This window comes from Gopherus evgoodei, chromosome 24 (assembly GCF_007399415.2).
Source record: "Gopherus evgoodei ecotype Sinaloan lineage chromosome 24, rGopEvg1_v1.p, whole genome shotgun sequence".
In the NCBI taxonomy this organism is placed as follows: domain Eukaryota; kingdom Metazoa; phylum Chordata; order Testudines; family Testudinidae; genus Gopherus; species Gopherus evgoodei.
Genome location: NC_044345.1, coordinates 5,179,808 through 5,206,780, shown reverse-complemented (window position 1 = coordinate 5,206,780; position 26,973 = coordinate 5,179,808). Strand labels below are relative to the sequence as shown.

The 26,973-nt window shown below is 54.5% G+C and overlaps 1 protein-coding gene across 3 annotated transcripts in view; it reads right to left on the bottom strand.

Annotated features, from left to right (window-relative positions):
* Window positions 1-26,973, bottom strand: part of ARHGEF2 (Rho/Rac guanine nucleotide exchange factor 2) — a 129,092-nt gene that overhangs the window by 83,669 nt on the left and 18,450 nt on the right. For all 3 annotated transcript variants that reach the window (XM_030542025.1, XM_030542024.1, XM_030542026.1), the window contains exons 2-6: window positions 25,059-25,374; window positions 21,841-22,009; window positions 18,725-18,833; window positions 16,707-16,746; window positions 5,009-5,138 (exon numbers count right to left, since the gene is read on the bottom strand). In XM_030542025.1, the coding sequence (XP_030397885.1) occupies window positions 5,009-5,138; window positions 16,707-16,746; window positions 18,725-18,833; window positions 21,841-22,009; window positions 25,059-25,348 (738 nt within the window). In that variant the 5' untranslated portion in view covers window positions 25,349-25,374. The remainder of the gene's footprint in view (window positions 1-5,008; window positions 5,139-16,706; window positions 16,747-18,724; window positions 18,834-21,840; window positions 22,010-25,058; window positions 25,375-26,973) is intronic.

The following is a 26,973-nucleotide window of genomic DNA, read 5'->3' as shown; positions in this document are numbered from 1 at the left end:
AGGTGATTCAAACCCGCGGGCGGGCGGCCCTGTTGAAACTTGTTGCTAGAGTGCAGCGCTAGGAGAGACAAAAATACCCTGCGGGAGCAGAGATCTGGGCATGTAACAGCCAGGCCACATTTATTCGCCACCTGGGAAGCTGGCAGCACCCCAGGGCCCAGGCGGTAACGCGAAGGTGGGAGCCAGGAGGCGACGGGGTGGGAATGTGAGGGCAAGAAGGCTTCCAGCCCCCCTTCCCCCACCTTCCACTTTGGCCTCGCAACGGCAGAGAGCTCCCCATACACCAGGCAATCTCCTTGGCTCAGGATTTCACTCTGGCCTCTAGTCTCTTTCCACATTGCAAAGTAGGGTACTGAGGACTTGTGCGGGGCTTTGCAAGCCCACTGCCGCTTGGGCGCTGGGGCAGTTTGGTCACCCCGACCCCCCATTTTACAGATGGGAAAGCTCAGGCTTGGAGACCAACAGACATGAGGGAATCAGTGTCAAAGGCAAGGTCTGACCTCAGGAGTTCTTGGGCCCCAGTCCTGTGCTCAGGCCATTAGGGTCAATTACTCTGCACATGGGTGTCACTTGCAAACAATCCCACTAGCTGCACAACTAGGAACCTAGCAGCATCTCCCCATGGTGCTGCAATTCGTGGCCAGGGATTTAGTTCTGCTTGGAAGTTTGAGGCTATTCCCAGCCATCTGAGAGCAGCTTTCATTGTCTCCTCCTCTTTAGCTGTTGCATAGGGTCAGGATTTCCTGGAACACAGATCACAGGCAGGGGCTCAAGCAAAGAGAGCTAATGTCAGAAATGGAGACCTGAACTGGGGACCTCAGATCCCGATACGGGTTCAGGCCCGAATTCACAGCTTGAATCTTTCTTTAGGGTGAGTCAGAGTCGACTTCTCCAGCCAGCGGGGCTGTTTGGACTGGGATTTCCGTATCTCCCCCATGTCAGGATTGAAGGTTGAGGGTCAACCCCTAAAAGAGGCACAAAGTTACAGGCCATAAAATTACCCTGCCCCTTTTAAAACACGAGGCTGCATAGTCTAGCGCAGAGGTCGGCAACCTTTCAGAAGTGCTGTGCCAAGTCTTCATTTATTCACTCTGATTTAAGGTTTCATGTGCCAGTCATACATGTTAACGTTTTTAGAAGGTCTCTTTCTATAAGTCTATAATATGTAACTAAACTATTGTTGTATGTAAAGTAAATACGGTTTTTAAAATGTTTAAGAAGCTTCATTTAAAATTAAATTAAAATGCAGAGTCCCCCAGGCAGTGTGAGTGCCACTGAAATCAGCTCGTGTGCCGCCTTCGACGCCCATGCCATAGATTGCCTACCCCTGGTCTAGCCACTGGAACACTGGGCCAGCAATTAGCAGAGCTGGGTTTTAGTCCAGGCTCTGATCCTGGCCTGCTGGGTGACCTCGGCAAGTCGCTTCCCCGCCCTGTGCCTCAGTTTCCCCATCGATAAAGCAGAGATTAGCTCTCTCTTGCTTTGGAAAGTGCTTTGAGATCCCTGGATGAAAGCCTCAAAGTATGAAGCATTATTGAGCTTTCTCATGAAGATCCCTGTGTTGATGATGTCGGTTCTAAAGGCCAGTGGTCTAGTATTTGGGGGTGAAGGGCCAGTGGGGAAGGGAAGAGTTCAGGCTCTCAGTTTAAGCACAGCCCTGTTTTGCTAGGCAGACAGAACGCCTGATGCAATTGTTACATGAAGCCCTGTGTGTCCTGCCGGTTTGGCAAAGAACATCTAAACAGATTATTTTCCCCCGCCTGGCTGGAGATCGCTTTAAAGTTGGACAGAAATGGCCGGTTCCTGACTACGGCCCTGCGACCACAATCCCAGACTTCCTGGAGAGGGAAGGGGGAGAGGCTAAGATACTGACACCTTCTCCTTCCCTGAAATGAGAGGCTCAGTCGCCTAACTACTCAAAAGGAAATTTACGAAAGCAACTTTCCCTGGGGCCCCTGACCCATGTCCCGAGTCTGATCCCTTCTAAGCAAAACAAACTAGTAGCCGCAGGGCAGTTCAAACCTTGTTCTCTAGCTGCTTCCTGGGCTCCAGGAAGCACTTTGGATCCAAACTGGCTGACACCGGCTTCCCTGGGGTTTTCTAACCAGCCTCAAATCTCTCTCTTGCTCATCTCTAATGCTTCCTTTGTACCCCTGGCCTCCCGCTAACTGCACACACAAGCAACAGCTAGGCAAGAGGTATCACCCGCTGGTTAGCACAGCTGCAGCTGCCAGAACTCCTGGGTTCTCCACACAGTCTCTCTACTACCAGCTTGCGGAGCGACCTCAAGCAAATCCCCTCCGGCCCCACGGCTCGGTCTCTGGAAAGCAGGCAAGGGACTTAGCTCAATCGTGTCGGTAGGACACTTTGAGATCCTCTGATCAAAGATGCTCCCTCTGGCCTGCTGGGTGACCTCTGACATCCCCCCCCTACTCCCGCTTTCCCCTTCCACCCTTTGTCTGGGGCCAGGACTTTCTCTCTCCATGTGTCCGTACATCACAAGGGGGCCCCACTCTCAGACAGGGCTCCCCAGGCACAGAGAGGTTTTCATTCCATTTCCCACCTTCCTCCCTCCCTCTCATGATTAATAAGCAACAGCAAAACGCACAGGAGACAGCTTAAATGGCTACAACCTCCTGGTGCCCCATGACTCAAGCATCAAGCGATGGCCTGGATCATCTCAGGCTGAGGGTGGGGGCAGGAGGGAACAGACCTGGAAACAGCTGTTGAATGGAGCAAAAAAACAGGACCAAGCCAGCCTCTGAAGGAGAGCGGAGGCATTCCCTCGCCCTCCCTCTCCTTCCTCCAGACTTGGGAGCCAAGAGGTGAAAGTTGCCAGCAGTTTCCCAACCCTGCAAAAAGGGGGATGAGCAAGGCTGTATTTCTGGGCTGGCTGGTAGCGCTGTTAACAGCTGGCTGCTCATCCGCCTCGCCCCTGAACGGGGAGGAAGGAGGGAGGATTACATTGGGAGGCTGGTCGGGATTAATGGTTTCTGCAGCTTCCAGAGCGGCGGGTTCACAGCCCTGCTTCCCCTCAGCGTCTGGGGGCAGGATTCAATCCTACGGGCCCCCAGCCAGCAGCAGGGCCAGAGGTGATGTGCTGGGTGCAGCAGCTGAGGGTACAGCAGACCCAGCTGCTCCAGCGCACTGCACCCCTCACTGAAGGTAGCCAGACTGAGGTGCCCTAGGGACCCTAAAAGCAGTAAGGGCTGGGGCAGGCCCTGCTCCAACCAGCTCCAGGATTGTGGGAGGTTCGAGCCCCTTCTACTGGGCTCTGCATTGGTGAATTCAGCCCCATATCTGTGCCACGCATGGGATCAGGTCAGAGAGGCCCCCGCCTCACCCCCCAATCGCTAGAGGGATGCTTTGGAGGAAGCTGAGGGGGGAACCCATAATGCACCTGGGCAAGCATGCACAGCTGCACCTGTTCTTCACCCGCAGCATTCTGCTCTGCAAGGTCTGTGCCCGGGGGCTACGGAGCCAGAGCTCTGAAAAGAGCCTAAGAAGGGTTTAACCCAGCTGCCTAATCCACGCTCATCAGGAGGAGCGAGGCTGCACCCTGCAGATGCTATCGAGAGAAAAGCAACATTTCCTGTTGTTTGCCCGGCCCCGGAGAGGAAGGGCGAGACAAGCCAGCATGAAAATCTGCAGTGTGCTGAATGGGCGAGCATGCGTGTGGCACCACCGCCCTCCAGTGGAGGGAATCGGCACAGCCCCGCTATGTGTCATGAGCCCTGTATTGCTGATGGCGATTCCCCGTTAGCTCAAGTCAGAAGGGGCCAACTAGCTGCTTCCTGGGGGCTGCCAGGCAATCCTAAATAATGGCTCTCGGCACTCACATGAGGCTAGTCACGTGTGGCTCTCAAAAGCATTTTACAAAGGTGGGTAAATAACATTAGCCCCCTGGAACAGGACACTGAGGCACGAGAGAGCAGGACCATCACTAGGCCAAGGAGGCTGGGACAGAACCCAAGAGTCCTGAGCTCAGTGTACCCACTAACGGCTGTTAGTGCACCACTCTCCTGGGAGGATCTGTTGCCTGTGCCCATCTCCTGGAAAGCAGGGGCAGGAGACTTTGAAACACATGCTCCAGGACCTGGACCTGATTAAAGAAAGCCGGGGTGGGCAAGGCAGAGCGGTGCACACGCTTGCTAGAGAAACTAACCCTTCCTGCGGCACTGCCTCCCCGTTCCTTTATGAGGCAGGAAAAGGTTTTCACTTCCTCGGCCACGAGGCTACACCAGGTTTTGAGGAACCAAGAGGCTGAGCAGACAGCCCGACGAAGGGGAATTCTAGGGTATGGCAGAACGGGAGGGTGAGTTACATCCCAATGGAGCTTCCTTCCAGGGCAGCGGATGGATCACAGGGAATTCGTCACCACTATGTCACTGATTCAAATCCAGGCTGGATCAAAAGCACCGGAGAGGTCTCCCACAAGTCCCACCGTCTTCCTTAGCTGATGGGGTCCCAGCATCAGCAGGCGTGGGTGTCCCCCCACCCCACTCTAACCTTTAGACAACACTTCCCTCCCAGAGCTGGGAAGAAAACCAACAAGTCCTGACACCCACTCACATGCTCCAACCAGCAGAACCCCAATCCCCAGCCAGAACTGGGAAGAGAACCCAGGAGTCCTGTCATCTGCTCAAATGCTCTCACCCTTAGACAAGACTTCCTTCCCACAGCTGGGAAGAGAACCAACAAGTCCTGACACCCACTCACATGCTCTAACCAGCAGAACCCCAATCCCCAGCCAGAACTGGGAAGAGAACCCAGGAGTCCTGTCATCTGCTCAAATGCTCTCACCCTTAGACAAGACTTCCTTCCCACAGCTGGGAAGAGAACCCAGGAGTCCTGACATCCACTCACATGCGTCAACCACAAAACAACACTTCCTCTCCGAAGCTGTGAAGAGAACCCAGGAGTTCTTGACCACAAGCTCCAACCAGGAGCCCCCAGGCTCCCCCCAGCCAGTCCCTGGCCGGGTCACAAACCGAACGGTCCCTCCTACCTTCGACTTGCCCGTCATTTTCATGAAGAAGCTCAGGGTTCGTCCTAGAGGGCTCCCCTCCCGGCGCTGGTTCTCCTGGTCTCCGGCCTCCCCAGCAGCGTCCAACTGTCCACAGCTCCCGGCATTAAAGCTGCAGGGGAAGGAGGATTAAAAAAAACAACCACCCCATACGTGCTAAAGACAAACAATCCCCCTGTTTTCTTGTTGTTGTTTAAAGGCCAGGAAATAGGGAGGGGCCAGTGCCCTGAGCAGCCCCAGAGACACCCAGGGCGGCTGCTGCAGTCCCCAGCTGGGCGAAGCGCACACAGAGCCCTCTGTTTGCTTAGGCAGCCTTAGAGCTTGGGCTGGGCAACTGGGTTTGCAGCCCCAGCCCTTTTGCACAGGAAGGAAATTGGGGGCAAGGAAGGGGGGATTTCACACACCCCTGAGCTCAGGCGCTCAGAAGCCCTCGGTGATGGGCAGCAGCTTATAATCCGCTTGATCCAAAGAGATGGGACACGAACTAGTCTGCACAAATCAACCCAAAGTGGGGGTCAGGGGGGAGAACTACGGTAAATTCCTCCCATCGTCCCCCCTCCGGCCGATCCCGCTGTCCTGACGTTGAGCTTGGGCGCCCTTCGATGAGACCTGCCACGAGTCACTGTGCCTGCTGCAGGAACCAGGGTGGGAACCTGCCGGCTGTACCACGAGGGGAAGGATGGACTTGTGGTTAAGGGACTGCCCAGGATATCTGGATTCTAATCCCAGCCCTGCCACTAGCCTCCTGGGTGACCTTGGGGCAAGTCGCTTGCCTGTCTCTGCACAGAAATTTCAGCCCCGAGGCTCTGTCAAAAGCCAGCGCACCCCTTGCTGTCACTGCCATCAGGACTCTTAGCACCAAGACTGCAGAAAGAGCCATCCCTGGTAGAGGAATGGATGCTGCTCCAACACGGTCCATTTCCTGCATTAGCATCACGGGGGGTCCCTCATTCTGGGTCTTTCACCACAGGTGGAGGCCCTCACTCAGGCCTTGGCAGGGTGAGGCGTGCTCCAGAAGTCACCCCCCCAGGACTACAAATATGTTATACACACACACAGAGCGAGGACAGGAGAAGGTCCCAGGCACAGACCTGATTCCAAAGCCAAGAGATGCAGAGCGATAAGAAAGCACCCTCCCCCCACTCTCCTGGGACAGGCTCTGATCTGGGGCTGACCAAAGGGAAGGGAAGGTGGAGAGAAAAGGGTCCCATCCGTGGAGTGAAACGGATGCAGACCTAGGCCAGGTTCGCATGGCACACACTCCAGCCACACAGCTTCCCAGTTACCCTCCCTACACTCGGCACCCTGCAGGCAGCCAGCGAGAGATCGGCCCTTATCAAAGCCAGGGGAGAGGCACCGCTCAGGAATCCCAGCCCTGAAATAACAAAGCGCCCGGCTGGCTGGCCCCCCCTAATGAAGACGGGAATGGGCTGTGACAGGCGATGGATGGATGGAGATTCTGGTAATCCTCTCTCGGCAGGGCAGCGCGGGGTGGGAGGAGACCTGGACATCTGCAGCCTGGCAGGGTGGGGAGGTGCGGAAGCCTGGCAGAGGATCCCAGTCAAAGATACCAACCGAGCCCAAGGGCCTAGAGGTGAGATGATGGTGTGAGATTCCAGCTGCCTGGCAGCTACAGCCGCTTTATTTCATGCTGGGCCGGGTCTCCCACTCGGAACGAAGATCCTCCCCTTTTGGAAGCAGCCATGAAACCAGCTGGAGGGTCTCAGCCCAACCCCTAGCAGGACTGGGGTCCACAGTAGCAGGACCTACCCACCTACTAGAGGACATGGGCTCAGGGCAGGCAACATCTCCAGGTATGGCTGGCACAGGGCACAACAGGGCCCCGCTCGGGCTGGGGTCTTGTGCTTTCCCCGGCGTTAAACAAGATTGCAACATGGGAGTTCTTATTGCACCAGCCAAGGAGAGGGGCTGTTCTGGGGAGGAAGGAGCCAGAGCTGTGGGGTGAGGGTGGAGGTGCTGCTTAGGGGATAGGGAGCTGCTTACCCCAAGCCTGGAGGGGAGGAGGAGCCCCCCGTGCTCTTAGCAAGGGGAGCTGCATTCCTGCCCTGGGCATCACTGTCTTACAGATACGAGGGGCCAGCAATATTGGCAGGGGTGGGGCTTGCCCTGCCGCTGCAAGCTGGCACCTCTCACTGCCCCATCGCCCACCGAGAATACTGGTGCCAGGGCCCTGAGCAAACACGGGCCAGGCTCCCAGGGGGCCGGCGCCACGCACAAAGGCCTCTCTGTTTGCCAAGCCGGGTGGGGAATGAGCCTCAGTGCTAATTAACGGCGGTGAATTCTGAGCAAGGCAGACCCATTAAGGGGAGGTCAATTAACACATCTGCGTGGCCGCAAAGAGCTTGGAGGCATTCGGCGCGCCCGCTGGCTGGAAAGGGGGCCACATTCGCATTGCAAGTGCAGGGATAAATGGCAGCTGAAAGCTGGTTGGACAGGGCTGAGCTGGTCACCCCACCCCTGGCTGCAATCGACAGGGACGGAGGGAATACAATGGGGCTGGTGCATGCAGCATGGGCTCGGCTGTCCAGGACAATTCAGCGTCGCCAACTCTGGCAGTATCAGGTGGGGGTTTTCTTAAAGGCTCCAGCTCCAGGAGTCATGGGATTAAGGAGGCGGAATTTCATACCCACATGGTCCACAGACCCCAATTTAAGGTTTTTCCCTGACCCTTTCCTGGGTGGGAAGTCAGGGGTCAGCGCTCTTGGAGGGAGTCAAGATTTCCAGGGTGCCTCCCCAGGGCACCACCCAGCTCCCACCCAGCCTTGTCTACATTGAAAAGCTTTGCCGGTGTAGCTACACAAGCAAAAACCCTACTGGACTGGATGTATTTATACCGGCAAGAGTGAAAAATCAACGATGGCAGCAAAAGCACTTTTTAGGCAGCAGAGCTGCATCTACACTAGGGCTTTTGCGACATGGTTGTGTCATTAAACAATCACGTCCCCTAACTGCTAAGCTGGCGAAACCTTTAAGCGGTGATCTGGCTGTACAGGGACTTTCCCAACAGCTGAATCAGACTCAACACATGAACCGAGTCACCTTTCACTTGTCCCCGCCCACCTCACCAGTTTGCAATGATCGAAGGCTTTCAGCTTCCTTCCCAGCCCCGGCGCCTGTATCCCACCCTGCACTGAAGCCGTAACGCCCCACACGAACCGCAGAGCTCCTTTCCGGGGCAACGCGCTGGTGGCAGAATGATCTCAAACGGCGAAGGGGGACAGAGTCAGTGTGAGGTTGGGTTGTAAAAAGTTTTAAAATCTCTCAAAGAAATTACAGTCACCTAGAGATTGCAACCAAGAGCAGGGCTCTATTGTGCTAGGAGCTGTACAAAGAATCATAGCACTGTAGGGCTGGAAGGGACATCAAGAGGTCATCAAGTCCGGCTGGGCAGGACCAAGTAAATCCAGACCATCTCTGACATCCCTGTGCTTAAAACCTCCAATGAGGGGGATTCCACAACCTCCCTTGGCAGCCTGTTCCAGAGCCTAACTCCCCTGAGAGTTAGAAAGATTTTCCTAATACCTACCCTAAATCTCACTAGCTGCAGATTAAGCCCATTGCTGCTGCTTCTGTCTTCAGAGGACACGGAAAACAATTGATCACCGTCCTCTTTGTAGCACCTCCTAACATATTTGAAGACAGTTTTCAGCTCTCCTCCTTCCCCTGCCTGTCTTCTCAAGACTCAACGTGCCCCTACACACTAAAGGGATCGCATGGCTTGAATCATACTGGTGTGGTTGAAGTGGCACAAGATTGTGTGTAGAAAAGGGCCAAGAGAGCACACAAGTTTTCACAGTAACTAGACAAGTGAAGAAATATTTTTCCCCATGTAAGACTGGGAAACTGAGGCACAGATCCTCAATCAGAGGTATTGAGGCTCCTAACTCCTACTGAAATCAATGGGATTTGGGGCACCCAAATACCTTTGAGGATCTGGGCCTAAGTGACTTACCCAAGGTCACAGAAGGAGACCAGACTTGAACTCAGGTCTCCTGAATCTCAGTTCAATGCCTCAGCTACAACCCAGATGTGAAATTGACCTTAAGTACAAATGAAACTGACTAGTCCCACTGAAGTCCAGCAGAAGTAAAACAGCAGAAATAAGGGCGGGTAAAGTCCAGTCTGGGTAGCTACATTCCAGCCACCTCCCCCTGCAGTTTCAATTGGATATGGCCTATGTCTTCACTTCCTGTCCTAAACCCTGCCTGTTCTAATAACCTGAGGTGCTGTTAGTAGCACAAAGACATGTGTTGATTTAACTCACAGCTTTCACTGGATCCCTGGGAGTTGCGCCAAAGCCAGCAGGATTTCACCCATGATTTTTCACAAGGACTGGCCAGAAGGAACCAATATTTTCCTTTTCAAGTCGTGAAGATGCTCTCGGTGAGCAATGTACTGGCAGCCCATGGCTCCATTCTCATTCATTCATCCATCCATCCCCTCCCACCAGCTCCAGCGACAGATCCCTCGTCGCTGGCTGCCCCGCCTGACACAGACACAAACAATGGGAGGGCAGTGTGTGACAGGCGGTTCGAGAGACATTCAGGGAGATGGCGGGGTCTAGTCGTCGGAGCAAGGGACTCACAAATCCAAGCTTTGCATTCCCAGCCCTGAGAGTGGAGCCTGATGGTCAGAGGAACAGGACATGGCTTCTCTTTTCTAGCTCTGGGAGGGGAGCCAGATCAAGTATATGAAGAGCACATGGTGGATTCCGTTCCCAGTTCTGCTACCTCTGGACTAGATACACTTCATGGGCTATGCTGGCTTCTAGCACCATAGACCCTGGCAATGGAACTTGTTGAGGGAGGAGCTTGTGGTGATTGAAAATCAATGCAATCTCCCTGTGCTCAAAAAATAGGGGTGGTGGGGGGCAAGTCCAGCGCACACGAATACTCTGGCTGGGAACATAATCATCATATCTCTGTTATGGATGGGAAACTGAGGCATGGAATGGGGAAGCAACTTACCCACTGTCGCCCACCAAGCAGCAAATAACCTACAACTCTGTGGTCTAAAGACAGAACGGATCTCCTCCAACCGTGTGCAGGATCTAATCCTGACGCCGCGGCCTGGGCTCTCACCAATAGGCAATACTGGATAATGTCATAAGGATAGGATGAACAACGCTATCTGAATTAGCACAGGTGGTTGAAACTTTTTTGTCTACATTTCCCCCCCCTAAAAAAAACCCTAGAAACTTCCCTGAGAAAACCAATTTCATCCAGATTTTTGTTTTTTTTCTTAAAAAGCCCAAACCCACAAACCTGAACCCCCTCAACTAGAAAAAGAGAAAAGACTCTTGATTTTTGTTTTAATGAAAACCCAAACAGGGGTGGGAAACAACCCTCCCTCCCCCCACTTTCATCAACTTATAAAAACAAAATGCATTTCTGAAACAGCTCTACCAACCATTCAGCTAGAGTCATCTACTCTAAGGACCTGAACAGCAGTATTGCCATCCAAAGCTTCCAAAATAATGAACCAGTTCCCTCCTGCCCAAAAACGCCCCCGACCAATTTTACTTTTAAAAATCCTGAAACTTTGAAAAGTAACAAAATGTCGGGGTCTCTTTTCGTTTGCTTTCTGCCTTTTGAGCTTTTAGGGAATCACATCTCCAAACTTTACAAGGGGGCTAGAAACTTACTTTAAAAAAAAAGAAAAAAGAAAGCACAGGGTCTCCCATCACATGACCCCAGAAGCTAGAGCTTTAAGGAAAAACCCCACTGAATAGCACAAGACTTGTAATAAAGCAGCCAGAAATGGCGATGCTGAAATATGCGAAAGCCTTGAACTGTGACAGACAGGCCAAGTGGCGGGGTCTGAGACCAGATCTGTAAAGGCATTTTAGTGCCTAGTGCGATTTTCAGTAGGTGCCTATCAGCATCTTCAAATCTTGACAAGTCTGGTGCCAATCTCCCAAGAATCTCAAACCCTTCCCTTACTACCTGTGACAGACACCCCCCCTTTCGCCGGAAGCAGAGACCAGCAGTATCTGCAGATGCCAGGGCACCTCACTAGGGGCAGGCTTTGCCCAAGGCATAAATATGAATGAAGCCTGTTAATAGCAGGCAGGTGGCCGCAACTGATTGCCTGCCTGGGCCAGCCAGTGAATGAAGTAAGCCCCGATCCTGCCCTTTCAGCACAGCCCAGGCTGGGTTTGTGACCACAACCGGAGAGCAACAGAACGGAAGCTTTCTCTCCAGCTTGGAGCATCGCTAAGGATTTTCTCAGCAGGCCCATCTCTGCCTCTTCCCACGGGTCCTTCTCCTGCCAAAAGCAGCATTCAAGCCTTTTCTACACCTTTAGGTTGGAGCAGGGCCACCCAGAGGATTCAGGGGGCCTGGGGCAGGGCCGGGTCTTCGGCGGCAATTCAGCAGTGGGTCCCTCTTGGAGGGAAGGACTTGCCGCCAGATTGCTGCCAAAGAATGAAGTGGGGGCGGCAGAGCAGCCTAAGTGCCGCCGATCGCAACTCCGCCCCGCCCCTTTTCCCTCACCGCTTGTGGCCGCGCTCCGAGACTTCGGCAGCACTTCAGCGGCGGGTCCTTCACTCACTCCGAAGGACCCACTGCCGAAGCCCCAGAGCAAGTGAAGAGTCTGCCACGAAAGTGCCACTGAAAATCTGGAGCGGCTCGCGGGGCCCTGTGGGGCCTGGGGCAAATTGCCCCACTTCTTTCCCCCCTCCCCCCTGCCAGCCCTGGGTTGGAGCTAGTCTTCCTCTGGATGGCATATTTCTCTCTGTCCCCCTTACTAAGCCCTCATCACTCTGTGAAATGTTTATCCTCACAGCACCTCTGCGAGGCAGGAAGCCTGGTTATCTCCAGCGGGGAGCTGAGACATGCAGAGATGAAGACCCAAAACCTCACGGCCTCACAAGTATTTAGGTCAGGGGGGTCCAGGGGGCCATGGCCCCATCACTTTTTACTGGCCATAAGGGTGAGCGATGGGGGTGGGGTGGGAGGGTCTTGGCAGAAAGGGGTGGCACAGGGATGGGGCCTCAGGGGAAGGGGTGGCATGGGGGCAGGGTCTCAGGTGCCGGTGGGCCTCACTCACTTTTAGAGAGCTCCACTCCTGATTTAGGCCCCGCTAATTTCTGTTGAAGTTAGACACCTAAATACTAGGGCTGTCGATTGATCGCAGTTAACTCACACAATTAACTCAAAAAAACAAATTGCGATTAAAAAAATGAATTGCACTGTTAAACAATAGCATGCCAATTGAAATGTATTAAATATTTTTGGATGTTTTCCTACATTTTCAAATATATTGATTTGTTACAACACAGAATACAAAGTGTACAGTGCTCACTTAATATTTTTTATTACAAATATTTGCACTGTAAAAATGATAAACAAAGGAATAGTATTTTTCAGTTCACCTCATACAAGTACTGTAGTGAAAGCTCTATCATGAAAGTCTAACTTACAAATGTAGATTTTTTTTTCTGTTACATAACTGCACTCAAAAACAAAACAATGCAAAACTTCAGAGCCTTCAGGTCCACTCAGGCCTACTTCTTGTTCAGCCAGTCGCTAAGACAAACAAGTTTGTTTACATTTGCAGGAGATACTGCTGCCTGCTTCTTATTTACAATGTCACCTGAAAGTGATAACAGGCGTTCTCATGGCACTTTTGTAACCAAAATTGCAAGGTATTTATATTCCAGATATGCTAAATATTCGTATGCCCCTTCATGCTTCAGCCACCATTCCAGAGGAAATGCTTCCATGCCGATGACACTCATTCAAAAAATAGTGCGTTAATTAAATTTGTGACTGAACTCCTTGGGGGAGAATTGTATGGCGCCTGCTCTGTTTTACTCACGTTCTGCCATATATTTCATGTTCTAGCAGTCTCGGATGATGACCCAGCACATGTTGTTTGATTTACGAACACTGTCACTGCAGGTTTTACAAAACACAAAGAAGGTACCAATATGAGATTTCTAAAGATAGCTACAGCACTCCACCCAAGGTTTAAGAATCTCAAGTGCCATCAAAATCTGAGAGAGCCGAGGTGAGGAGCATGCTTTCAGAAGTCTTAAAAGAGCAACACTCTGATGCAGAAACTACAGAACTCGAACCACCAAAACAAAAACAAAAAAATCAACCTTCTGCTGGTGGCATCTGACTCTGATAATGAAAATGAACATGCGTCAGTCCACTCTGCTTTGGATTGTTGTTGAGCAGAACCCGTTAATCAGCAAGGATGCACATCCTCTGGAATGATGGATGAAGCATGAAAGGACATATGAATCTTTAGCGCATCTGCTACGTAAATATCTTGAGATACTGGTTACAACAATGCCATGTGAACGCCTGATCTCATTTTCAGGTGACACTGTAAACAAGAAATGGGCACCATTATCTCCTGCAAATGTAACCAAACTTGTTTGTCTGGACGATTGGCTAAACAAGAAGTAGGACTGAGTGGACTTGTAAGCTCTAAAGTTTGACATTGCATTCAAAAATAAAACAGGGTTTTTTTTGTACATCATTCGACATCTGTAAGTTCAACTTTCACGATAAAGAGCTTGCACTACAGTACTTGTATTAGATGAATTGAAAAATACTATTTCTTTTGGTTTTTTTACAGTGCAAATATTTGTATTCAAAAATAATATGAAGTGAGCACTGTACACTTTGTATTCTGTGTTGTAGTTGAAATCAATATATTTGAAAATGTAGAAAACATCAAAAATATTTTAATAAATGGTATCCTATTATTTAACAGTGCGATTAACTGTGATTAATCACTTGACAGCCCTACTAAATACTTTTGAGGATCTGGCCTAAGTGATTTGCCCAAGGTCAGGAACTTGGCCTGTCTCCCCCAGCCCAGGAAGGGCTGACCCCACACACCCAGACTCTACTCAGCCCCTTTCTGCAGGGGACAGTTTGATTCTTCAGACATCCGACTCATCAGGTAACAACTCCCACACTGTACAGACGCAGCTCTTCCTCCGGCCCTCAGCACAAAACCCTGCCCACTTCCCACCGGAGACGCTCGCTGGCATTTAGGGTCACTTGATCAAGCCCAGCTGGGAGGTGGCTAATCAGTCGCAGGCGAGACTGTGCAGTGTATTGGAGTGGGCCTTCCAGACCGGATCCACAGATAGGGGGGCTCAGGCTACTCCTCTAAAACCAGCCGTGGTTTGAAGTTGTGGCTCAGCCTGGTGGCTGGGCTCTAGGACCCTGCGAGGTGGGAAGGCCCCAGAGCTTGGGCTGCAGCCTGAGCGTCTACACCACAATTAAACAGCAGCTTGGGGCTCCGGCTGAGTCAGCTGGCAGCGGCGGGTGTCTAATTGCAGTGTAGCCGTAGCCTTAGCCAACTCACACAGGGGAGTCTGCGGCTGAGCAGGGAACTGAACCTACGCCTTCCCATTCCTCTTGGGGGGGCTCTGGCCAGGGCCCCAAGCGCCGTAGCAAACCCCAGCATGCTGGCTGGGCTCACACAGCAGTGAGAGCTGGGGCCCCAGGAGATTCTGGCAGCCTGACTCAGACGAGTTACTCAGGGTTTGCATCAGTCACATTCCACGAGCCGATCAGAATCATGACATCCGGGGGCAGCGACGCAGCAGCTGGACGTGCTCGGGAAAGGATTTCAGAAATGAGTGAGCTCGAGAGGATGCTTGAGCAAACAAAATGAAATCGACAGCTTAAAGGGAGACCCAGATGCATTAAACCCTCTGTCATCCGGGACTCCCTCTCATCGGCGTTTGCTCCTGGAGTCCGCGGGGCCCAGATCCACAAAGGTATTTAGGCTCCTAACTTCCACTGAAATAAGGATCCTAAACACCTCTGTAGATCTGCAGGCTGGTAAATGTTCCCTTAAATCCTCTATTCAAGCAAATCTTTCAGTCACTTGTTATCTGCTTCTATGACTCTGTCCACACAAGGGAAACTTTTCCCCCCATGGCAGTGTGATTTGCATCAGGAATCTCACGAATTAGGGCCCTACCAATTTCACAGCCGTGAAAAACGTGTCACAGACCACGAAATAATCCCTTCCCCGTGAAATCCGATCTCCCCCTTGCTGCTGGGAGTGTCCCTGCCAGGGGCACCTAAATGCTAGTCCTGGCCAGGCTGGGGAGGGTCAGGACTTGTCCTTCCACTGCACGGTCACTCTCGGTGGGGAGAGCAGACCCACCTGCAGAGCCAACGCAGAAGTTCTCACTCTCAGTTCTGCGCTGCAGTAGCCTCAGGGTGTCTGTGCTTGGGCATTCTGCCCCACCCCACGGCTCCCGCTGAAGCGCAGGGTGCCCATTTTTCCGGGGGCCTCCAAATTGGCTGGGGTCCTTGGACACTGGCCAGGACTAGCAGCCATGGGCCCCCAGCTGGGGCATGTCCAGCAGCAGGGGGCAGGGACTGGCATCACCTCCACCTCCAGGAACCTCCTCCAGCTGCAGAAAGCTCCACGGCTGCTGCCTTCAGAGCTGGGCTCAGCACAGAAGTGAAGATGGCAATCCTATGACACTGCCCCCTCCCGAACAACTTTGTGATCCCCCCCCATGATCCTCTTTTCACAGGGCTGCCCAGAGGATTCAGGGGGCCTAGGGCAAAGCAATTTTGGGGGCCCCCTTCCATAAAAAAAGTTGCAATACTATAGAATACTATATTCTCATGGGGGCCCCTGCAGGGCCCAGGGCAAATTGCCCCACTTGCCCCCCACCACTCTGGGCAGCCCTGTCTTTTCAGTCGGGACCCTCAAAGTTACAACACCCTGACATTTCAGAGGTAAACATCTGAAATCATGAAATTGACCAATTTTAAAGCCCTCTGGCAGTGAAATTCACCAAAATGTAGTGTGAAATTGGTAGGGCCCCTACTCATATTTGGTGTCTTTTCTTAAAGCCCCTGCTCCTGAAGTCATGGGATTAGGAGAGAATCTCAGCTGCTGTTTCTTTTTTTAAGCAAGTTTCTAGCTCTCACAGCTGCAAACAGAAGCTTGAAAATGTGAATCCCAAACCAGAAGGTAAATAAAAAGAACCTCAAGTTTACTGGTTTTATTTTTTTTAATCTCATGATTTGGGGGGCAGAAGGGACCTGACTCGTGATTCTTAGGCCACACTACTATTGTCTGCATCAATTCAGCAACAGCATGTGAGGTGCTGGGAATCCAGGTTCTCATCCCATTTGAAGTATGGCATCCGGGAAACCTGCTCCATATGGTACTGGACTAACAGGGGTCCTTAGCCTGTTAACCCTTCGGGGCTTGGGGAGCGGCTTATTATTATTTGTATCATGGGAGCATCGAAAGGCAGCTGCTGAGATCAGGACTCCATCACACTAGGCACAGGACACAGACATAGTGAGAGAGACAGCCCCTGCCCTGAAAAACTTGCAAGCTAAATAGAAAAGAGAAGCAACAGGCCCAGCAGTGACGAAGCTCCTCTCATTAATAGGTCTTAAAGTCCTTTAACAGAAGAGGTCAGTATCATTAACCCCACTTTACCAGTGGGGAAACTGAGGCAGGGAGGGGACTTGCCCAAGGTTGCACAAGGAGCCTATACCAGAGCCAGGGACAGAACCCAGGCCACCTGAGGCAAACGCCTCTGTCTTACCCATAGGACCATCCTCCTTCTCCAAGTACAACCCCTCCACTGTACAGCTCCCAGCACCCAGATAGATCTTTATGATGAGCAAACGCCTCCAAGCCTTACCCATTGGCGAGCTCTGTCCCAGAAGCGAAGAGGGAGATTTCTGCAAAGGTGAAAACAAATAGACGGTAGGAAGCCGTAGCCCAGAGGACAGCGAAGAAGTTCACAGCAAGATCAGCGTCCCATGGGTTACACTAAACAAACCACTACGATACCGATCCAGCACCCTGCAGCTTCCTAGGGGTACCACAAGGCTCGGGGTTAGGACCGGAGAACACAGGAGCAGACTAGCAGAGCATCAGTTAACGTTGAGTCTTGCTACTACTCCAAGTGCTCTGAAATCCACACACTTACTCGGATTGTCTTGAAATTTGCTGTGCCGCCTCGGAGGGGAGGGGTACGGCCCAGCTCCGGGGCTGTTTGAGTAAGGGGGTCTTGAGATACAGCCCTCTACAACTAGCCATTTGCAAAATCGCCCGGCTCTGATCACTTTTTTTGTGCACCCCGAGGGCGTGAATGAGAGGTTTAAGTTTCGCCTCTCTCCCCATGCTAGCAGGGCAGCAGGCCTCGCTGGGCAGCCCCACCTCGGGGCTAAAGTTTTGGGGTGTTCCATTGATTTAGGAGGGAAACGGCAGCACAGCAGATGGCTCATGACAGAGATTCAGAGCCGGGCTGGTGCTCGAGGGCGAAAGCCCGTGGATGTCATCACACTGCAAAGTCACGGAAAGCTCCCTGCCGAAACCCGAGGCTGCACTGGAGACGCACAGTGGGTTCAGGAAGGGGCGGCCCACAAGGCCGTGGTCACAAAGCCGAGGGCCTGGTGGTTTCCTCACACACACACAGGAAACAGTCAGCGTGCTGGAGAGATCACCGAGCACCAGGGCCGCAGGACGGGACCCTCTCCAAGGGAAATGCTCTCGTCCTAGAGAGAAGTTGCTCCCCACACAGGGGAGGGGGCACCAGTCAAAGGCTGATGGGCCCCTTGCAGCCTGCTAGGGCTTGGCTTTGGGCTGAGAGACTCTGCTGGGGGCAGAGAGCCACCTTAGCAAGGGAATCAGGTGGGAAGCTGACCCAGGTCGCTTTGATCTGGCTTCCTCCCATGGGGCAGGAGTTTGCCCTCCGCCCGGCAGTGGCTATCACCGGGCGGGTGAGGCGTTCCCAGCCTTCTCGCTGCACTCAATTGCTGGGGATAACGCGGCCCAGTTCCTCTCCTCCCTGTCGGATGAAGGCGTGGCTAGGGGGCAGGCATAGGCACCATCTCTGGGGGTGCTCAGGGGCCCACGCACCCCTGGGACTGGCTATCAATCAGCTCTTCAGAGGCTGCCCCACCCGTCAGCTGTCGAGCAGGGCTGCCCCGCCACTGCCCTCTCTCTGCCCCCTTCGCCCTATGTCTTTAAGGAAGGAAGGGGCAGAAAGGAGTGAGCAAAGAGGGGCGGGAGGCACTCGGGGGGGGGGTCCTCAGTGAAGGAGTGGGGCTTTGAGGGAGGGGCCACTGTGAAACACCCACCAAAAGTCCTGTGGGCACAGGGCTAAGGAAGAAAAACCAGCTGGGATGGGGAAGGGTTTGTCCTAGGACTGCAGAGCGAGAGACACCCCCTGTTTCCCAACCCTCCCCCCAAGAAGGGAGGCTCGGCCAGGAGGGAAATGTAACAGATCAAACACCGTGGAGCGGGTCCTGGGGATTTCCTCTGGTCTCAGCTCTCTCCCTGGTGGCCAGTAGCTGGCACTGCTAGGGTGACCAGATGTCCCGATTTTATAAGGACAGTCCTGACTTTTCGGTCTTTTTCTTATATTGGCTCCTATTACCCCTCACCCCCGTCCTGATTTTTCATACTTGCTGCCTGGCCTCCCTAGGCAGTGCCTGGTGGGGAACTTGGAGCATAGGGGGAGGAGGAGGAGGAGGGAGGTACATGGCAGAACACCTGGCCCATGCACCTGGCCCATGCTCAGGGCTCTGCAGTGCTGCACGGCAGCAAAGGGGCGTCCCGAGCCTCTCTGCACGTCTTCACCACCCCACCCCCCCCGCCAGCACTTGGGGTTGTCCAGCAGAGGAGCCAGGTGGAGGGGCCTTCCCTACTCACCATCCACATCCGGGAAGCGGTCGATGCCGCTCAGGGAAACGCACTTGGAGAGGGCGCTGGAGGCGGGGTTCTGCCTGGTCCGATACGCCTGCAGCCTCCTGGCATCTTCCTGGGGACAAGCGCAGGGATCAGTGCCAGGCAGCGCAGGGGTGCGGCTGCCCCCGCTGCACCAGGTGAGAGGGGTGGTTTGGGGCAACGGCTAAAAAACACAGCGGTGTGCCCACTGCTTCCCGCAGCACCCGCCCGTGGGGGGGCTGGGTCCCCGCCATGCCCCCTCACCAGTGGAACATGGGGCCATGAAGCCCTGGCTGAGACCTCTACCCACTGCTCCAAGGAGAGCTGGTTGGGATTGCTGCAGGGAGGGGGTGAAGAATTTAACCTCTTCAGATGCTCTTACTTAGTCAGATCACTTCACCCACCACTAAAATGCAGCCACCTCTGGGATGGAGCCCCACAGCAGCAGCAGCAAGAGAGCCAGAGGATTCAAGAAGCAGCCTGTACACCTCCACTGTCAGGGGCTCCCCTCCCGTTCTCCGTTGCCCAGCCTCACCATTCCCCATTACACCAACCCCATGGCACCTACAGGTGCTGCCTCCATGGCAGGTCACACCTGAAATGCATGCTGTGGCCTTTTCTCTGCCTGTGGTGCACCGAGGTTCAGTTGTTCAGAGTAGAAATTAGTCACCCTCCTTCCCGAACCTTTAGCTCTTTGCTTCTCTTCTCCCTTCCCCTCTTCCTGTCCGCTGGAAAGGAGGAGAGAGAATCCAGTGCCAGGAGACCAGCAAGCATCCCAGAGATCAGCAGTACTCCAGCGTGGGAACCTTTACCTGGCACTGGGCCTAAGGACCCCTGAGTTCCATTCTCAGGTCTGCCACTGGCCAACCCAGGGCAAGTCACTACTCTGCTCTGTGCCTCAGTTTCCCCTCCCACCTGTTTTCTGTTTAGGCTGTCAGCTCTTTGGAGCAGGGACTGTCTCTCACTAGCGTAGGTGAAGCACCTACTGCAGCAGGGGTCTGATCTAGGCCCTACCAAAAAATGCAGAGAATAGTTGTAGGTAGAATTGGCCCAGGCTGAAATTTATCCAGGAAACCAGGGGTTAAACACCCCCACCCCCATGTTTGTTAAAGCACCATGGGACCTGCATCTGGCCCCAGCGTGATCACAGCTGGAATCCTGGGCCCCCTTCTGGTGACCACAATTCCAGCAGGAGACTGGCGAAGGTTCAGGGAAGAGGCACAAGCCTGATGAAAGGATCGGAGGACGCGTCCAGGAGGGGCACGCACAAGCAGCTCGATCTGTTTAGCGTCACAAAGGGAAGGTGAAGAGGTGACTGGATCCCACCTGGAGTTAACAGGCTCTTCGGTCTAGCAGAGGAAGGGTGAACATGAGCCAATGGCTGGAACCTGAAGCTAGACAGATCCAGACCAGAAACAAGGCGCAGGTTTTTCACAGGGAAGGTAATTAATCATCGGGACAACTCCCCCGGGGCTGTAGTGAATTCTCCATCACTGGAGACTTTTCAATCAAGACTGGATGTTTTTCTCTGATATCTGCACCAGTTCAAAGAAGAATTAACCCAGGGAAGTCCTATGGCCTGGGTTATGCAACAGGTCAGAGCCCGGGGGGGGGGGGGGGGGGGGAGGGGAGAGACGGCGCTCCCTGTGTGAATGGGGCAGGGGGGGCAATGGAGGGATAACGAGGGGAGCTACTGAGATGGGAGGTGCCCTGTGCTCCCCCCATGCTCTCAGTGGCTGGGACCCTGTGCACCAAAGCCCCCTCCCCTCTCCTCTGTCCTGTCCCCCCAGCCTGGGAGAGCCTGGAAGGAGGGACCAGGGAGCGTGATCCCACACACCGCAGCGACCACTCCAGTCCCCCCTCGGTGTCCCACCCATCTCCTTCCCACCCCCAGCACATGGAGGGGGGAGAAAAGGGGGCGGGAAACATATCCAAGTCGCACTCTGGCAAAGTGGAACACATGGGCGAGTGGTGACGTAGAGATGCCCCATGGCGGGCCTCCACCATGAAGATTTCCATTGTGGGGACACTAGATTCCCCCCAACCATGGTTCCGGGGAGGGGGACTGGAACAATTTGTACTGTGGAGGTGCTGAGAACCACTGAACCAAACTGTTATCCCTGTATATAATGGAATTCACTTCCAGCCAGGGGTTGCAGCAGCCCTCCCAGCACCCCGGCCTGGTTCCCCACCCCAGAGTCAGACGAGACAATCACAACGTCCCGTCTGGATCTATGACCTAGGAACAGAAGGACGAGCAGCCAGGCCGTGGCTACACGTCTCGCACGAGGCTCCGTACTTCGTTTTAACCCCACGGGTCTTCGCCAACGCTGTCGGCCGTTTCCCTTCCCCAGAAGAGAAAAATCACTTATCGAGGCTAACACGCCCCCGAACAGGAACTGTTCTGCCTTCCTCCTTCCACCGTGGGCCAACAAAGGGAGCCACAGAGTCATGGTGAAAACAGATGAGAACGGGAGCAGAGAGCACTGGCCAGGGACAGGAGGGGTTGCCTGGCTGACTTAGCTCATTGAAGAGTCTGCTCTGAACTTCCTTCTACTCTCCCAGACTGCACTGCAGGGCCATCTCATTTTCTCTTCACCTCCCTACCAGACCAGATTTGGCCCCTCTCAGCTGGCATCCACCCTCCCTCCACAGCAGATCAGATTCCTGCCCAGTCTCCCCACATCTTGTATCAGAGACCATTGGCCCATCTGAGTCAGCATCCCTTCCTCTTATGGCCCGATTCGGGTGCTTCAGAGCAAGACAGCTGCCCCTGGGGATACAACTGCAGCCAGGTGCATAGTGATGCACAAGCAGAGGGATAATTCCTTCCTGATCTGTGTCAGGTGCAGGACAAGGCCCTGAAACATGAGAGCTGGTTGCACCATTGCTGCAAACATGCAGGTGCAAGTAGGCGAGATGGTGGGGGGAGACGGGCACTGATTCTGTGAGGTGCAGAGAACTCTCACTGAAGCCAATGGAAGCTGAGGACACTCAGCAGCTGGCAGGAGATAGTCAGCACCTTCCAGGATCTGGCCCTGCACCCCCTTCAAGCAAGTCCCTTGAGGCTCAAGGGGGGGGAGGGGAGATGCAGCCCCTACCTGAGCCCGCTCCAGGTCCTCCTCCTCGTCCTGCGAGAGCAGGGACTCCAGCTCCTCGTTGCTGTGGACGATGGGGGCCCGGCGGGGGTCCCTGTGGTGTCGGGAGAAGCCGTCCAACTGCCCCGCCGCAGAGTCAAGCTCCTCGGGAGCCAGGCCCTTCAAACTCCCGCTGGAACAGACAAGGGAGAGCCAGGCTGAGAACTCCGAGGCCGGGGCCCAGAAACCTGCTAGCTGCCTCCTCACCCCCAACCCTAAATCCAAACCAACGCTCACTGGGACTGCTTCATTCCCTCCACCACAGCACAGGGCACCTCGCATGCCCCCCGGCTCCACACTCAGCACCGGGAGCCAGAACTCCCACGCTCCCCACCCGGTTCCGACAGCGACTCCCCTTCGAGACCGGGGGCAGGTCATGGCCCTGCTCCGTGCCTCAGGTTCCCCCTTTTACAGAAGGGAAATAATGATGCCTTGCTGCCCCTGCAGCTAGGGATAATCCGTCCCCAAGAGGGATTTAGTCATTGATGCTTTGACGGAGCAAGAGGTTTGACTTGCCACTGGCTTCAAAATAAAAAAACCCGTCTCTTTTTCAGGGAGGTCACAACCAGCTGCATCTTGGATCATGCTGCTCTTTCATTTCCCTTACCCATAAAGGGGTCCAACAACCCACCCGTCCCCCGACTTCCAGCAGGGGAAAGTTGAATCCTAATGCAAGTTTTGCAAATAGCATTGGATCCTTATAGCAACCCAGGGAAGCAGAAGCCAGGACAGAGCCCACCTCTCCAACACGCAGGTCGCTTGCCTTAACCACAGCCTGCGCACCCCCTACCCAGCCCCTCCTAGCTCAGAGGCCAGTAGGGAAATTGACATGGAAACCATTCCCACAGAGCACACCTTACTCACCACAGCCTGCTGAACATGGCGCCTGGATGAACCCCTCCCTCGCCCCCGTTGCAATCTCCCCTTCCCCCTACTCCCCCAATGCCGGCACGTCTCTAGAATCGGTCTCTGGATCTCAGAGCCCGACTTCCTGCTCCGGCCTCCACGCTGTTTGCAGAAGTGGGCTGGTAGTTGGGGGTTGGTTATTTTTCAAAGCTGCCTCTTTACAGCGGACAAAAAAGCCAATCATCAGCCTGAGCCGGCCACTCTCAGAAAGAGAAAAACCCAACGCTCCCCTCGGAGCGAAAGAGGCTTTGCTTCAACCGGACACACGAAGGGGCCGTGGGGTGGGCGTAGCAGCAGGGTGAGTCAGAGGGGCCAGCTCCCCCATCACGCAAGCAGGGGGCCCGGCTTCTGCTACGGACACTGGGGCTTGGCTCTTGCCATGCATGGCTTTATCACGGAGCTGAAATACTGTGAAACAAAGGACCCGGTTCTCTGTGACGGCTTCTGTCTTTGCCACGGGCAGGTGGCTCACTGAGAGCGCAATTGCCTCAAGCTACCAGCAGGGGGAGCCATCTGCCTACGTTGTGGCAGATCAGAACACAGGACCCGAAGGGACCACCGGGTCCAGGCCGGGCTGTCACAGGCAGCCCCTCCGACCATTCCCTTCAGAAATGGATCAGCACCTCCTAAAGCTAGTTAGGTTATTGCCTCTGCTCCTGGGAGGCTGTCCCAGACCCTCTGTCCTCTGATGGCTGCAAAACCTTATAATTCCCAGGTGAAGTTTACAGCTGCTTCATCCCCCTTTGTTCTCATGCCAACATTTGTCCTTTAGCTCGTCCCCCTCCCTGGGGTTCACCCCAATGTCTTCACAGAGTGCCGCCACATCCCCTCGATCTCAGCCCTGGTTCTGCCACACTGAACAAGGCAGAGACTCTCCTCCTGTAGGGTTCGCCCCCCTAGTCCCCTGGTGATCCCTTCTCGGCACTTGCCGTCATCTGCATTCGCCTCTCTCGAACTCGACTGGCCAGAATTGTATGCAGGATGCCCGACGAGGTCTTACCAGCAGCTTGGCGCTAATACCTCCCTCTCCCTACTGGACGTCCTGGGATGACATTTGCCCTTTTCGAGGGAAAGGCCTGAACTGGATCCTGACCTGTTCAAATTCTAAACCCCGATCGCCTGGAGCACCAGTCTCCCAGCCAAGCCCTGACCCAGCCTGACTCTGCTTCGCTAGCAAAAGCCAACAGGCTCCAAAGGCAAAGCAGGAGGTCAGCTTGTCAAGCCAGGTAGGATGGAGCCCGGCATCTCGGCTCAAGCCGGGCCAGCTGCTGAAGCAACACTTTGTCAGTCGTCGCCATCAATCCCGGGGCCCGTTCGCTGGGCCAAGCTGCCAAGGGGTGATAAAGGGAACCGAAGCCACTGAACAAAGGCAGCCAAGATCAGAAATAACAGAGCTGCAGCACCCCTCGGTGACCCTGGGGTGAGAGCCCACATCCCCAACCCCATCGGAGGCCAGTCCACGGGAGCCAGCCCCCAGGGAAGCCCATGCAATAGGGGCCGATGGTTAATGGACAAGGGCTAGGACAGGAAGTGGGGAGGCGGCCACAGCAGGACAGAGCCATGGTCTATTACTACTATTTGGATTGGAGTCCTAGCCACGGACCAGGGCCCCACTGTGCAAGGTGCTGCACAGACACAGAACACCTAGATCTGATCAGAGTTTTCCATCAGTAGATCGCAAAGCACTTTAAAAAGGAGGCCAGTATCACTTCACAGAGGCAGAAACTGAGGCCCAGAGAGGGGCTGTGGTTTGCCCTGCAGCAGAGGGATGGGGAGCCCTCAGATTTTTATCCCAGCTGGCATCACTGCGTGCAAGCCACATGGTTTAAGCCTTTCAGTGGTCTTGCCAAACTCTGTGCAGTCATGCGGCAAGCAATTCCACAGTTTAACATCCCCCTAAGTAGTATTGCTTGGCAGATAGTCGCAGCACGCTGCAGCAGCCAGTTCCATGGGTTAATATCTCACAGGTCTGTGGCAGTAAGTTAACCGCCTGCCCTCAAAATACCCTTCAGAAACAAGATCCACAAGCCACACCCTTGCCCACATAACACCTCATCTCCACCAGTAATACACCCTAGCAGCTAGACACACCCCAACCACCACCCTGCAGCGGCCAGTTCCAGGGGTTAATGCCCCACCCCCACCACCATTAATGCCAAGCAGCAAGCACATTTCTTAGGCTCTGAGTTTGGTGCCAAGATGGCAGGCGTGGGGTGGGGGATCCAAGCTTCCAGGCCGTGGAAGGGAGAGAAGGTGCCATGGGCCAGACTGGGTACCTCATTTGATCGTAGTCCGGGTCGCTCTGCAGCTTCTTGCCCGGCTCCCAGCTGTGGCGCCGGTAGGAGTCCCGTCCGCGGAAGGAGGCCCTCGACATGCATGACCTCCGCAGTGGCACACCCAGGAAACGGTCTTCCTCCTCCTCCTCTTTCTCCATCTCCCAATCAGCCTCCTGGTCGCCGTCAGGGCAGGAGCCCTGCTCCACAGCTGACATGCAGCGGCGTTTCTGGCCCCGGGCCCTGCAGGGGGTGCCGTCGCAGGCTCCCGGGCATTGCTCGGGGCTGTCCATCCTCAAGTCACGGGGACAGACGGACGCTGTGGGGACGGGGGCAGACAGGACAAAGAGGTCAGGCCCAGGCTGAGTCAAGAAGCAATGTCACAGCGAGCAGGCTGGGGGTGGGCATGGAAGGGTAGGGGGTTCCTAATGGTGACTTGGGGTCACTCCCATCAGATGGCCGCCCGATGGGGCCTGTCAGCTCCAGCATGACCACTAGGCAACCCAGCGAGCTCAGCTGGGCTCAGAGAGCCCCCTCCACACGGTTCCTGCACCAGTCCTCATGCCCAGCCCCACTCTTGTCTGGTTTCTGGCCCCCTAGCTATGACTCCCGCCCACCCCTTGACCCCTCAACCCTGACTCCAGCTTCACCCTGGTACCGGTGCCTGCTCCCTGCCCCTATGCTTATCCTTACCCAAACTGCCCCCACAGCTCCCAGGCAAGGTCCCACCCCACCCACACCCCAGCAGGATACATCTCCTACAGGAAACAAGTTGGTGGGTTCTCAGCTCTGCAAGCCTCCGCAACCCCAAAGCCATCACCATAACTGGCACCAACCAGCCCCCTCGCTGCCAGAGGACTGGACGGGCCCCCAGAGTCCGAGCTGGACTCCTGCCCCTACTCAGGGTGGACCCTGGGGATTATGGTGACCAGATTATCGAAGGCCAGGACCCTGGGTCACTCCTCACCCAGCAGGGGCCCGTCACCCCCTCCCCGCTAGCCTTGTGCCAGAGCTGACCAAGTCCCCACCCCAGCCAGCCCGGGTGGTACCAGTGCCAGAGCCACTGTCCGAGTGATGGCACGGCTGATGGACACTGCTGCACTGCTCGACTTGGGTGTACGGGGAGGAGGAGCAGCATGGGAAACTACTGAGCATGAAAGAGGGACAACTCAGTTGCCCATTGTAAGGCCTCAAATTTCTAGGCCAGAGCACGGGAAAAACCAGAACATGCTGGGACAGAACCAGGCTCGCTAATCATGTCAGATCGGGGTGGGGGTACATCCACAGGAGGCAGCCTCTTGCCTGTCCTCCTATTGCCTGTGCAGCTGAGGACAAAGTTTGATGGAATTTCCCATCCTGCTCCATTCCCTCCCCCCGGCAATGCCAGACACACTGGATCTGGGAACTCTCCACTTGGCTGGTGTATATTGCTTCCCCTCTCTCCCAGCCCCTAGTTCCATCTGCCTGTTCAAGGTGATAGGACCCACCTGGGCTAACTCCCGGGTGAGTCAGCCAATACAGTGCTGCGGCCCTAATGCAGGATTGTAGCACTAAGTTATAACCCAGCTGTCAAGCCTTATCCTGCAATTATTGGGGGTGCTGATGGAAAACTGAGGCTCCTGGTTGCTAAGCTGGTTGCTACAGCTGATCTTGTGTCCCCTGACCAATACATCCCCACACCGTCCCATCGTGCTCTCTTTATGAGCTCTTCCGTGAAAACAGCCACCTTTCAAGTGGACATTAAAGTTTATTACAGCCATAAAGAGGAATGGCCCTTGTTGTTGGCCATTTCCCCCATGTTCCCTTCAACAGACCCATTCAGCAAGCACGTCGTAAACCACACCAGAGCCTCCCCCAAGTGGCTGACCTACAGCTCAGAGGGTGATGCTGGGAGGAGACGAATCGGCCAAGAATCTGG